Source organism: Toxorhynchites rutilus, chromosome 3 (assembly GCF_029784135.1).
Source record: "Toxorhynchites rutilus septentrionalis strain SRP chromosome 3, ASM2978413v1, whole genome shotgun sequence".
Lineage (NCBI taxonomy): Eukaryota > Metazoa > Arthropoda > Insecta > Diptera > Culicidae > Toxorhynchites > Toxorhynchites rutilus.
This window is the reverse complement of record NC_073746.1, coordinates 145,686,328-145,701,459: the sequence shown is the minus strand read 5'-3', so window position 1 is coordinate 145,701,459 and position 15,132 is coordinate 145,686,328. Positions and strand designations below refer to the sequence as shown.

General features: G+C 40.1%; 1 protein-coding gene across 3 annotated transcripts in view; it reads right to left on the bottom strand.

The window, feature by feature from the left end:
* LOC129776588 (MTOR-associated protein MEAK7) overlaps positions 1-10,865 on the bottom strand; it is a 41,664-nt gene extending 30,799 nt beyond the window's left edge. The window contains exons 1-3 of one of the 3 annotated variants that reach the window (XM_055782315.1): positions 10,208-10,865; positions 313-490; positions 22-249 (exon numbers count right to left, since the gene is read on the bottom strand). In XM_055782315.1, coding sequence (XP_055638290.1) covers positions 22-249; positions 313-453 — 369 coding nt within the window. In that variant the 5' untranslated portion in view covers positions 454-490; positions 10,208-10,865. Of the gene's footprint in view, positions 1-21; positions 250-312; positions 491-8,674; positions 8,695-10,207 lie in introns of those variants that run through there. The other 2 variants (XM_055782316.1, XM_055782317.1) reach the window with 2 other exon arrangements.
* Between the last annotated feature and the right edge of the window lie 4,267 nt (positions 10,866-15,132).

Sequence of the window (15,132 nt, the reverse complement as noted above, 5' to 3'; positions counted from 1 at the left end):
ATCAAATATCGTTCAACATACCTCCTTGATTAGTGGGTATGCTATTTCAGTTAATTCTGATTCAGGTGTCTGACCCAAGCTGCTCAGCAACACGGAAATTCTCTCGTCCTTCGTTCCCCGTACCGTGTACACGTAAAGTTCAGCAAACCGGGGCAGCTCTACGAAACCTGTCCGTGAACCCAAGGGACCAAAGAGGAAATTGGTTATGTACTGGGCCAACCGCGGATCCATTTGTGAGCCCCAGAATTTCTGTAATGATAGATGAAATTTAAAAGTCATTGTTTGTCCAAGAACCAGTGTATTCGTTTATACCATGAGATCCTCCTCCTTGCATTTGTCGGAGTTTTTGCTGACAAGTCGAAACGAGTTCGCTATGAGGGGAAGCTCGCTTTTTTCGAGCATCGGACATTTTTCTGCTAATTTTGTGCTTGACGATGAGGATAAGTTTCCCATTATGGTTGTTTCTTTTTTTTTTTGACTAGATCAGTTGCTGTAAAAAATTAAACCAGATTAATTCTCTTTTTTCATAGTAAGGTTCATGATAAGTATGTTCATGAGAGATTAATTGAAAAACATTGATCGGTAAATTATGTTATCGCTCGTGCACTAGAAAACGGTGTAGTTAAGTTTCGAAACAATCAATTCAGTATTCAGTAATCTTATCTGTGCTAACATATCGATAGGGGGTGTAGATATATATGCTGATAATTCCAGCGGGAATCGAAACACATGATTGAGCCATTCAAGCGCGTTATAAATAATAATAACGCTCTACCATCACTCAGCCTTTTCAAACACGAGACCGTGTGATTATCGTAATGTAACACAATATCAACAAGCTGCTGACGTACAAAAAGAATCATTCAGAGTATAGCCAATCTCGATTTCAAAATGCAGAAATCAACCTTCGCTAATTTTAGTTCAAGTTTAAGAATAGTGGCTGGCAAGACAACGTTTTATCTTGTTTCTGGACAGTCGAAAGTCTATAAATTCATTCGAACCGTGCCAACAACCATCCTCATGCTAGGCGTAATTGACACATGCTGGAAAACTAATGTAACAAATACGACATGGAGAACAATTAGGCGATAGGATTGTTCAGAGCATTCGATAGTAGCTCAAATAGATCTACTTATATGCATTAACAGACGATGCCTCTCAAGTTCCAATTAGTGAATGAATGAAACACTTCAAATTTAAATGAATTCAACACCTTTTGTTCAAAGCAATCACACAATAGCAAACATGATACAATAACAGCTCAAATCTGTACATCCGTTCGCTTGTGTTATGAGTTATACGTACGAACAGAACCTTGTTTTCTATATCAGCCATTCCATGCCAAACCGATATAGCGGTTCTCAGATTTCCATCAAAATTTGTAGTTTTGTTCCTCATTACAAAAAATTTGACCCGATTTTTTTTTATTTTTTCGCTTTTTCGCTCGATTATATGTTACTAGCTGACCTGGCAAACTTCGTCCCGCCCAAAATTTGTTTTTTGTTATTACCTTCAAACATTCACGTTTTCTTACTATGAGCAAGTTCATGGGTCCAATCGCAGAAATGTTCTTTGTTGATTTTCTATTCGACCTCGTTGAATTTACCTTTTACTATAAAATTCCTAGTATTTCTAACAAAACTCGTCATTATAAAATCAGATTATTTTCAGACACAATTCTCGTTCAAGATTTTTCAACCACTTGCAAATAACATGTTTCTCCGTTACATGGAATAAATGTTTTATACAGAAAATATGGTAGACCAAAGACAGCCCTAAATCGGACAATTCCTTCCTCGAGTTCTGCTCTTATCAACACATCCGGCGATCCTTTTCTTGGTATAGATAAAAGAAGATATAGGAGTGCGTTTCATCACGTTAAAATCTATTTCCAGTTTCGAACAAAGATCAATTTCGCTAGCGCAAACATCAAATGGACTAACAGCACTTGTCACTATGTAATTGTAGAACATATGGGAATTTAATTTTCCGAATTTTCCCTTTTTCCTTCAGAGTTTTCCGAAAATTTTCAATTGTCATGTTTGGAGGGGTGTCATACCATCATAGAAACATTTCTCATACCCAAAAACCCTCACATCCCAAATTGTGCTTGATTAGTTCTCGAGTTATGCAGAAGTTTGTGTTTCGTTTGTATGGCAGCCCCTCTTAGAGAGGGGGGTTGAGTGTATTCACCATAGAAACGTTTCGTGCCCCGTAAAACCTTCACATGCCAAATTTAGCTCCATCCGCTTGATCAGTTTTCGAGTTACGAAGAAATTTGTATTTCATTTGTATGACAGCCCACCCTTAGAGAGCGGGTGGAGTGTCTCACCACCGTAAAAACATTTATTGCACCCTAAAACCTCCACATGCCAAATTTGGTTTCATTGATGGATAGCTGTTAATGCTCGAGTATGCAGAAATTTGAATTTCATTTGTATGGCAGCCCCCCCTTAGAGAGGGGGGTGGAAAGTCTAACCACCATAGAAATATTTATTGCACTCTGTAATCTTCGCATGCCTAATTTGGTTTCATTTGCTTGATTAATTCTGGAGTAATGCAGAAATTTTTGTTTCATTTGTATTGCAGCCCCCCCTTAGAGAGGGGGGAGGGGTCTCAAACTATCACGAAAACCTTCACCGGCCCCAAAAACCCCTACATACCAATTTTTATGTTGACCGGTTCAGTAGCTTCCGAGTCCATAAGAATCAGACAGACAGAAATCCATTTTTATATATATAGAAGATTACAAATGGGGTTTCAGCGTAGCGAAGATGCACTATTTTACGTACGGGTTATGAAGCACACGCGTACGCACACAAATATCCATATATCGATGGCTTGAAAGAACTAAATATACACACACTTATCTCCGTTTTGCGCTCTTCTCAACAGAAGCCCTCTTTCTGTTAATATTGCCAGCAGTGAAACTTCATACAAATCACTCGTCGAAAAGTGTCTCCTTTTTCACAGCTTGTTTACGTCGACGAATATATTTTTTTCGTAGGAGAGTGTATGAATACTGACGAGGTGTTTAATGGAGGATGAAAGGTGGGAATGTTTATGTTTATATATGATTTATCGTACGATTTAATTGAATGCATAAAAGGTGTCAACAAAACTGGAGTTAAGCACCTTTTTAAATTTAAACAAATATTGATAAGAGATTCCCAACAATTATTGATGTTTATTGCGTGATTTGGTTACTGTATAAGTTGTTTGAAACGAAGGTTTAGTGTAATGATTTTATTTTGAGGAATAAATTCACAAACATACAAGTATGACTAATATAAATTGCATGTATATGATGCACCTGCCAGCCCATACATGCAAACGTGGAGGCGATATACATATAGAAAAACTTAAATCGTATAATTATCGTTTATATTACATCATACATATCATATATGTATATGGCCTCCAATTTCATATACATATGCCAGTTATACACATCATACGAGTAATGTGTCTTGGATGTATGTATATCACCTCCAATTTTAGATTTTTGACGTAGGACTACGTCTTACATAAAGGATTTTTATAAAATAAATTTAACGTTGATAACTATTTTTTCTACGAACGGATTTGAACGATTTGCTTACCAATCAAATTGGAAATTTTCTAAGATTTTTTTGTTTGATATGCTATACATTACAATCCCATAGTCTGTATATGGTTTAAATTGATGAAAATTGGAAGCATTCCCGTTTTCCCATACATTTGTTCTGTCCATTTGTGTGCTTTCCCGAACTGAGCTGCCAATAACGAGCGTCTTATGCAGCCGCTAGAATAGAAACAACGAAGGGGGATAGCGAAAAGAGAAAATTTGCGAAGTAAACTCCACCCTTGCATAGTAAGTAAGATGTCGCTAGCGTACAAGTATTGCATCTCCTCTGAGTAAAATTCTCAGAATCTTTCTGTGCCCGAAACAACAAAGGTCGCTTATTCTGCTCGTTTTGTGTTTAATGTTTCCCCTCGAGCTGTGAACGCTAGCGAATGTGAAGTGCATCTGGCATTGCAATTAACATAACCATCCGAGTCAAGGCAAAGAAGGCGAAAAAAGAGAAGAGTGCAAATGATTATAGGTCGCTTCTAAACATCGATGTTTGTTTTTTTGTGTGTTGCTTGTTTTCGTTGCGCGAAACATAGAAACTTAGAGAAACTTTGTTTTCTTTATTTAACCATTTCTGTATAAATTTTGCGATATTTCCACTCAAGCACAATAAACAATCAGGAATGACGTATCCGATTGCAACTCTTTCGTATCATATTAGGCTGTCAAAAAAGTCCTGCGGTATTTTTTTTTTTGAATTTTCATTTGTTCATAAAATTAGTTACAATCATCTGTTTTAAGTCAAATATGCGCCGTTTTGTTCGATGACTTGATCCCAACGAGATGCCAACTTCATAATACCCCTGTTATAGAAGCTCGCTTGCTTATTGGCAAAAAACTCGGATAGCCAATTTTCACAGGCCTCTTTTGTGGCTAACTTCTGACTACCTAGCTCGTTCGCCATGGACAAAAACAGGTGGTAGTCACTTGGTGCAAGGTCCGGACTATACGGCGGATGCAAAAGAATCTCCCATCCGAGCTCCCGGAGCTTCTGGCGCGTCACCAAAGAAGTGTGTGGCCTGGCGTTGTCCTGATGGAAGACAATGCGGCCTCTGTTTATCAAAGATGGCCTCTTCTTCATGAGTGCTACCTTCAAGCGGTCCAGTTGTTGGCAGTACAGGTCCGAATTGAGCGTTTGGCCATAGGGAAGCAGCTCATAATAGATTATTCCTTGACAATCCCACCAAACACACAGCAGAACCTTCCTGGCCGTTAATGAGGGCTTGGTCACCGTCTGAGCCGCTTCAGCGGGCTTCGACCACGACCGTTTGCGCTTCACGTTGTCGTAAGTGACCCACTTTTCATCGCCAGTCACCATCCGCTTCAGAAGCGGGTCGATTTTGTTGCGATTCAGCAGCGATTCACATGCGTCGATACGGTCAAAGATGTTTTTTTGCGTCAACGTGTGTGGCACCCATACATCGAGCTTCTTTGTGAATCCAAGCTTCTTCAAATGGTTAATAACGGTTTGATGACTTATCCCCAGCTCTTGGCCGATGCTACGGCTGCTACTATGCCGGTCTTTCTCGGCTAATTCAGCGATTTTGTCGCAATTTTCGACGACAGGCCTTCCGGAGCGTGGCGCATCTTCGACGACCTATATACCAGAACGAAAACGTTGAAACCATCGTTTTGCGGTGGAAATGGAAACTGTATCGGGTTCATAAACTACACAAATTTTATTGGCAGCTTGAGATGCATTTTTGCCTTTGTCATAGTAGTACTGTAAAATATGTTGGATTTTCTCTCTATTTTGCTCCATATTTGCGACACTATAACTCACGAACGACTTAACCAAACAAAACACTGTCAAGGACTATATTATAGCGCGCAAAAATACCTTTCCAACAAGCTATAGTATGACTCGATACAATGAATACAACTAGAACTACGCGCTTACAACGACACCTCGCGGAAATACCGCAGGACTTTTTTGACAGCCTAATATGTAAGAGCTTAAATTGTCCCAAAATCATATTTCAGATAGCCGTACGAGATAGCTGCGGCTTGATAATCCAAATAACCGGATTTCAAATCCCATCGGAGCAATTTTATAACCGTCGCCACCACTCATATCAAACATTTATATCCCTAAAAGTCAATTGATTAATTCCTATTTGTACAAACATAGATGTTTATAAAAGTTCTATATATGTACGAAAATGGTGATTCCCCGGGCCGAACATTTTACTTTAATATTTTCCGCCATTTTTTCATGGCAGTGATGAATCGTATATTCGTATGACAACATACTTATTATGTTATTAGGTATTGCCTAATAACCTTGCATGTACAGTAAGTTATCTCTAATTCGACATTTAGTTAATTGGACACAAATAATTGGACATTTTCATCTCTAATTGGATATTTTGTAAACATCGACTTTCGTACCCAAAGTATGGCCCCAGATTGAAAGTCGCCACCACATGTCGACATTGCACCACTGTCATCGGGAATGTCCAATTACAGGCCAATCACCTTTAATGCGACACTAAGTAGTTCCTCGGTAAGTCGAGGATTAGAGGTAACTTACTGTATATGCTATTTGGGCGCATCATATACCACCCAAAATATCAGATATTCGATGCTCTATATACGATAGTTATACGAATTAGAATTTTTGCTGGGTTGGCATACTTAGGCACCTTGGTTTGTCAAGTTCATAATCTCATATTTACAGTTTTGAGTTAAGTGCAATTGAATGACGCAGTTGAACTAATTTATTTTTGTCACTATGTTTATCAGAACGCAAAAGATCGGCAAACAGATAATCTTTCGTTCTTAAAAGTTAAAAATAAAAAAAGCAACTCTAACTTTCGCTTTTCTTGAAACCGGAAATATTCGGACTTAATATTATTTAGTTTTATTATTTTATTAAGTAATATTCCAAACAATTATTTACAAAAATCTATAATAATTATTATGAGTCGTATATTCATCCATCCAATCATCGTGAATACTGTTGCAAGTGGAACCCCGCAGACTGCAGACTGATTCGTGGGCCGATAGTTTGGTCGGCTTCTTAATCAGTATGGAGAGGTATGCATTTGCGCACATTATGCCGATTCAGTTGGGTCGGTTTTTGCACGGGGGGCTGCTGTAGTATGCGGGGGCTCTAAATGTGTGTCCGTTGCTTATGATGCGAACTTAAATAACAATATAATACAGTAATTTAAATTTAATACGACGGGGGTCTCCGTAGCCACATTGGTTGCACGTTCGCTTAGTAAGCGATCGATCGTGAGTTCAAAACTCAGGGCCCTCATTGACCATCTTTGTGTTGTTACAGAATAACTACGTCCATGCAACATTCATCAGCGATGGAGATCGATTCACGGTCGAAATAAGATCGATTCATCCATATAACTGCTCTGCTCTGCAAGAAACATCGGGCTGCTGTTTTATAAATAACTCAACAATGATCAATTAACTGTCTCCGCTGTCCGGTCTTACTGGAAGCGATAACAGATAGAAAACTCTTACGCCTAAATGGCTTCTGTGTAAATGTGTATCATATGCAACTAACGCCGGAAAAAGGCAACTGCGTAATGTGCTAATTATAGATATGATAAACATGTGACATGTACACGATTAAAAAATTCGGCTCTGTTACAGCTAAAATGCCAAAGAGCCTAAAATAAACAAAAGGGATAAAAAAAAATTTCATACGACATGCCGATGCACCACTCAGTGTCGCTTTGGAGGCGATTTTGGCCTGTAATTGAACATTGGCGATGTGAGTGGTACAGTGCCTACGTCTATAAGCAACTTAATACGGCGCCATAATTTGGGCCCGAACTCGATGTTTACATAAATTTCCAATTAAACGTGTCACATTACAAGTCTGTCCAATAATCTAAACGTCGCATTAAATATAACTTACTGTATATAAACAATATTTATTCCCAGCTGTTTTGAGGCATCTCGCACAAATTGACAATATCATTCAGTTGTCAGTGCAAGCCGGTTCAATTTTTAGAGTGTAAAAAAAGTTCACTGTTTACATAAAAGCAATTTCGAATCGGTCCCACTTTTTTGCTTGAAGTTACTATCCCCTGTTGCCAGTCTAGATTAGCTTAGCTGTCATCCTTAGTGGAATGAATTTTCCTACCGTCATGCGAAAACAAATCACTGACAAAATTCCAGAACATTTATTTTCTTGGTGAGCTGACGATAGTCTAGCTTGATGATTCCTCACACAATTGTGTAGCTTAAAAAATTAATGCAATGGCGTCAGTTTGATGCAATGATTGCAATACCAGAGACATCAGCGAGTGAGTAATTTGATCGCGTCCACAGCTCAGTCCGGAACGAACATGTGATGGCGCAAAACAAGGAAGAACAAGCTATGTTCATTGTTTCGTATCTAGAACGCCTTTCCTTTGCCTTTTCTTCCTTTCCTTGTTGAATTAAAGAAACTTTAAACTTCTTCAGTTCATTCCCCTCTAGCCTTCAAAAAGGCCCTTGGAAAACGCTACTCTTTCCTCATATTACTCCTCCACCCCCATTGCCTTGAGAAAACCATTCGATTCCTCGCCGTCCAGCTTGCCCAGCAACGGTGTTGTGCAGTCGGTGTACTCACGAAGAATGAAGTTTGTCTTTTTTTTTCACTTAAATTATTTTTATTTCTTAATTTGGTTTACATTATAATAAAGTACTACATATCAAGTGATCAACCTAGGGTTCTACATTTTTAAGTTGATGAAGTTTGTCTCAGCAAGATGCACTGTTTATACTCTAGTCAAATATTCCCCTTCGTTCTTCTTCTTTTCCTTTGTTCACGGAGACTTTACATCTTACGATTTCCCCTTCGTTGCTCGTCGATAAGTTGCTCGTTATTGACAGCTCTGTTCGGGAAAGCACACAAATAGACAGAACAAATGTATGGGAATGCTTTCAATTTTCATCAATTTAAACCATATACCGACTATAGGATTGTAATGTTTAGCATATCAAACAAATATTAAGGTCGATTCGTTTGGTATGTAAATCGCCAGAATCCGTACACGGCAAAAATAGTTATTACCGTTAACATTATTTCATAAAAACGTGACCTGTTACCTGATTTGGCACCCTTGATGAAAGACGTAGTTCTACGTCAAAACAACAAAACTCCTTACTTTCTCTTCAGTTGACAGTAGGGGAAGAATGTCAGATAACTTTAGGATTTTATTGTTCCTCTCTTTCTGCTTATGCAAACATATCTGCTAAATGCCAGCAAAAACAGCGCGAATGTGGAAGTCGTCTAATTCTGCACTGTTAACCCTTCTGAAGGACTAGATTCACCTACAAGCAAAAGCATACAATGTATACTGGAAAACCTACAGAGAGTCAAACTAGTGAAATACAATTTTTAGTATCAATAGTTTTCTAATTCTTCTTGAATGGCGTTAACGTTCCCTGTGGAACTTTTGCCGTCTCCACGTATGCATTAACTAGCGTCATTTATTAATACTTAGTTGAGATTTCTTAAGCCAAATAACACGCCTTGAATGTATTCCGAGGGGCAAGCTCTAGAATACGCCGCGTGACCACAGTGCAAGTCGAAGGAAATTTCTCTGACGAAAAATCCCCCGACCAGAACGGGAATCGAACCCGAACATCCGGCCTGATAATGTGAGACGCTAACCACTCGGCCACGGCATTTTTTTCAGATATCCCTGATATTCCGTGATTTTCCCTGACATTGTTCGAATTCCCTGATTTTCAAGGTTTTGCCAGGACACCCTGAATGTTATGTTTTGTCATAGGACCAGTCTACAGCACTATATCTAAATTTATACTGAGGTTTTCGGGTGGAACGAGTTGCGGAGATTTTACAAATATGCAAATAGATCTATTAAAATAGAAATTATTTTACAAAATCGTGGCATGTTTTTTTATTTGTAAACCTATGAGATAGAAGAAGTACTTCTTCAAAAAAGTTTGCTACATTTTAAGAAAAGTAAAAAAATTCAAATATGTGAGATATGATCAACAACTCTGGTATCTGAAACTTTAACATTTTCCATGACAAGTTCTATTTTATAGAATTTAATAAACCTGTACCTACTAGCAGCGAACAGCTCCGAATTCATTGCAAATCTATTTCGAAATAGATAATACTTGCATCCTTTAGCTTGGTGTACAAAAAGCACAAGGAAAATTCCCATCATATGTTGCTGATCCACTCTTGTTGCCAAATTCAAATCAACTTGATTTTAGCGAAACGAATAGCAAAATGAGCCAATTATGTACCGTTCTGTATATATTCTCCAATGCAGCGCAACAACACTTCTGGTCAATTTGGTCTCTTCAATTCACTACTTCACAGACTGGATAGATATTTGCACAATCCACCTTTTCGCGGGAGGTAAATCATTAAACCATCGAAACGATGTATTGAATTTTTGGTGTAGTATCTGTGCAAATATCGTAAAAATCGTAGAATTATACCCTATTTCTAAAACGCATTTTGAACATCCAAATTCCGTATACTAAGGATATTACAAATCTATAAAAAATATGATTGCGAATATTTGAATTTGTGCTTATAGAAAACCAAAATCAAAAAAATCAAACGCAATAAGCAATTAAAATGATAGAATTGCTTACCTGTTTTTTTTTTTGTAATAGAATTGAAACCAAACTCAAAATCTCTTCTGATTTCCCCCCTTAATTTCACTAAGTATTACTTTTACTAATATAGTAAACAGCTTCTACACCATCGACAGAAAATTATTTTTCACATTTCACCTCCAACCACCATACAGATTCCAAAATCCATGAACTCTCATGCTACTCGCAGCAATTTGTGTATTCCATTCGCGTCGCAATGTATGTCTGAAGAATAACAATTCGCACAAACACGAAACACAATCCGCACAGCCAATTTGCGCCGGCTAGCTTACCAGTCACTAGACAACATATGACCTAGCTTATCACAACAGTGGAGATGAAAAAATCGTTTACCTTCAATTATGAAGGCAAACCACCATCCAATGCTCTCAATACAAACTCAATCTGGCAATGCTTAGAACAGAACTAACTTAACATTATTCATTTTATTGGACTGTTTTTAGGAGTGGCAACTGGACTAGATTGTACTTTATGTTTTGTATGATTGAATATTTCAAATATCAGTATCCATCGAGTAGTTTCAATTACGAAACCAAATATTTCTTTAATTTTCTCAGCTTATCTGCAACACTCAAAACACCAGCTTCTTAAAAATCCACGACTGTCACCGCTGAGATTACAGCACAAAGTGAGGGAATGTGACGGATACTGAATCTCGTGAGCACTTGAGCTGAATCGCGTGAGAAGAATTGTTCATAAAATGAGACAAATTTTTTTGTTTCTCTTGTATATGTTTTTGCGAGCATTCTTCATCTTCGGGATACCCTCTGGAAAATTACAATTGTCATCCGAGGTATGCTAATTCTCGTTGAAAATTTAAAAAAATCATAAAAATTTCAAAATTTTTAGCTTTCGAGCCTACTTATTGTTTGGTTTGGTTTCGATCCTCGATACCACTGTACCTTCATCATCACGATTGGGCACATCACAAGCTGAATCTTTCCAACGATGATACGCTAACAAAGTACAGTAAGTTACATCTAATTCGACATGCCGAGGCACCACTCAGTGTCGTATATGAGGCGATTTTGAACTGTAATTGGACATTCGCGATGACAGTGATACAGTGTCGACACCTTGTGGCGACTTTCAATGTGGGGCCATAATTTGGGCCCCGAACATCAATATACAGGGATTGGCCTCTGCGACACGTATAAATGGACATTTTTGTAAACATTCTTTGGGTATGTTTACACAACACAATACATTTTTGGGAGTGTTTTCAACCTAGATTATGTATTTTGTACACTTTTCAATTATTATTTGTTAGATTTTCACTGATTTTCCTGTTTCAACTTGTTTTTCACATGTTGTATTTGTTTTTATGTCCAATTAGAATTAGAATTGCACTGTAATTAAATAACATGATGTAGAAATTGTCATTCAAATTTTAACATTCTAAAACTGCCTTCGTGCCTTCTAATCTGATAGTGATTGCAGAGATTACCCATTACTGATTACTGATTCCACTGTATAAAATTGTTAATTACCAATTGAAGTACTTTGTCCTTTTGTCCTTTTTTAATTCGTGGTAATACAAATCTCGCGTAACTTTTGAAAAGGTCCTAAGTAACATTTACGACAACTCGAGAAAAACGAAATTGAAGACCGGAACATTGTTCCGCGAATTGTTTTAAAAGAAATCGATCTTTATCACTACTTTCAGCTCTACTAGTTAATAATAACTCTGAAAAACTAATCGTAACTGTTGTTCCGTGATTTTAGCTTGAAGCTGGTGTCTCGTAACGAAAAATGCTACATCGGACGTTTTGACTTCCACGTTTGTATATTGGACAAATTACATTGCACGATAAGCATTTGAAAATAACTACAGAAAAACATTTCAAATACCTACATTTCGTGATAAAGGCAGGTCATTATTGTTCTCACTCGTTAAATTGCGCTAATAACGATGATAACTCCTGAAAGAAACAAAAACTCTAAACGAACGAAATATAACTTCGTGTTATTTTTTCTGTTGATGATTTGTTTTTTTTTTGGCAGACTTATCTCACTTCTTAACTAGGCGAACCTAGCCAGAATTTTCACCTGCCCCCGGGCTTCTGAATGCCAAAGGGGGACTAGGCTCTGCGGAATGCACGTATCTGCATGCTCGTGCTGTTTCAGTCCTGACCGAGAAATTGTCGGACAATCGCGCAGGTGCTAAGGATGACCGACTTTTGGATGCCGGCCAATTCCTTCTCCATGTTCAACACCTTTAGCGCTTCCAGAAGTGTCTTCGGGACAATTCCAGTTCCAGAGAGAACGACTGGAACAATTCTTGGGACCTCCCTTAGCCCCCACAGTTCCTTGAGCTCCACGGCCAATGGTCGGTACTTGCAGATTTTGCGACCGTGGGTCTCCTCCAGATTCTGGTTCAGTGGAATAGCGACATCGATGATGGTGACTTTGCGGTCGCTCTTGTCGTAAACCATTATATCTGGGCGGTTGTGGTGGATCGAGAGGTCGGTCAGAACAGTGCGATCCCAGTACAGCTTGAAACGGTCATTTTCCAGGACAGGTGCAGGCAGGTACCGGTAGTTTGGTACGTTGTCTCCCAGTAGAGCACATTGGAGCGCCAGTTGTCGATGAACAATACGGGCCACGTTGTTGTGGCGCTCGGTGTAGGCTGCGTTGGCCAAAACGGGACAGCCTCCCATAATGTGCTCTATGTTTTCACCTGGTTGATGGCACATCCGGCAAATGTCATCAACGTCTTGATGCCAGACGTACCGCCTGCAGTTTCTCGTCGGCATTATCCTGTCCTGGATGGCTATCATGTCGGCTTCTACTACTGAAGAGAGTTCACCACGCGTTAGCCACAGATTAGATGCGGCCTTGTCGACGTGTGGCCGGTCCAGTTGATGGGGGTGGGCACCATGCACTGCCTTCTGCTTCCAAGCTGCAATCTTCTCCTCCACTGTCTGCAGATTGCAGTTGAGTTGGTACTCCGCTTGCGCCAAGTGCAGAGCGCTGTATCCTCTGTCGGCGGCGCAGACAGACCGGTATAGCGCGTTTTGGTTGGCGCGTTCTGCGAAGTACTCGCGCAGTTGTCGTACCTGGGCAACACACAGTGCAGATATGTCGACTATTCCAAGTCCCCCTTCTTTGCGTGGCAGTGAAACTCTCTCCAGTGCCGATTGAGGATGGTGCATTCCGGCCTCTTTAAATGCTTTCCTCATCCTCCTCTCAAGGTCCTCTAGGTCAGTTTTGCTCCATTTGACTACACCAAAACTGAAGGTCAGCAGGGGAACCGCGAATGTGTTGATCGCGCGTACCTTGTTCCCCGCGTTGAGGAAAGTCCTCAGGACACAGTTCACTCGACTCAAGAACTTGTCTCGCAGCTCCGTCTTGATGTCGGAGTGGCGAATCCCGGTGAGCTGTCGGAATCCAAGATATTTATAGGATTCGCCACGAACCATGTCTCTTATGAACTCGCCGTCATAGACCTCGTAACCTCCGGATTCGGTAAGCTGCCCTTTCAGCAGATGGACACAGCGGCACTTGTCAAGGCCGAACTCCGTGCAGATGTCCCTGCTTATGTCTTCGACAACCCGGATAGCTACACCTAGACGCTGACGTGAATCAGCGTAGACCTTGAGATCATCCATGTAGAAGGTATGGGTCACTTCTTCGTGGGCGCCGTCGCCATACCTTATTTTATAGCCATGACCGTTTCTATTGAGCGTCCTACTGAGGGGGTTCAGTGCCAGACAAAACCAAAGCGGGCTGAAAGAGTCGCCTTGGAATATCCCCCTCTTTATCTGCAGCGTTCTAGACTGCAACACATTTTCCCCATCACTGAGGTGCAGAGACGTACTCCACTGCCTCATCGCATGCTGCAGGAACCTAACGACGACGGGATCAATTTTGTAGAGCTCCAATACCCGGACGAGAAACGAGTGAGGTATGGAGTCATAAGCCTTCCTGTAATCGATGTAGGCCATACTTAGGTTCCGCTGGTTATATACCGCCTGGCCGACTATGGCTGCGTCGATGATGGCCTGGTCTTTGCAGCCATGCGTATTTTTCCTGCATCCTTTCTGCTCTTCTGCGATGATGTGATGCTGTTCGCAGTGAGCAGAAACTTTGGCGGTAATTATGCTGCTCAGTATTTTGTACAGACTCGATAGGCACGTTATCGGTCTGTACTTTGATGGGTTCAATGTGTTGCTGTCTTTCGGGAGGAGGAAGGTGACGCCACGGGTGGCGAATTCAGGAAGGTTGTGTGGGTCACGTAGCACCTTGTTGAAGCACTCAGCTATCTTTGGATGTGCGACGGTCAGCTTCTTGTGCCAAAAGTTCTGGACACCATCGGGGCCCGGTGCTGCCCAGTTCCTCAGGTACCGCGAGGCTTCGCGGACATCGTTCTCTCCGACGATGATAGCTGGCATCTCTCCAATTTCACCACAACTCTCCTCCTCCCGTCTTAACCACATTTGCCCGTCGCGATGTTCTACTTGTTCTTGTTTTTTTTTTTTTGTTTTTTTTATCCCATTTATTTATTTAAGGCTCATTAGCATTTTAGATGTAACAGAGCCGAATTTTACATGTCACATGGTTATCATATCTATAATTAGCACATTACACAGTTGCCATTCGCCAGTGTTCCTTCTATACCATTACATATGGTACATTCACACAGTAGCCATTTAGGCGTAAGAGTATTCTTTCTGTTCTTCCATTATCCAGTTGGACCACCAGACAGCGGAGACAGTTGATTGATCATTGTTGAGTTATTTATAGAACAGCAGCCCGATGTGTCTTGCAGAGCAGAGCAGTTGTATGGATGAATCGATCTTATTTCGACCGTGGATCGATCTCCATCGCTGATGATTGTTGCGTGGACGTAGCTATTCTGTAACAACACAAAGATGGTCAATGAGGGCCCTGAGTTTTGA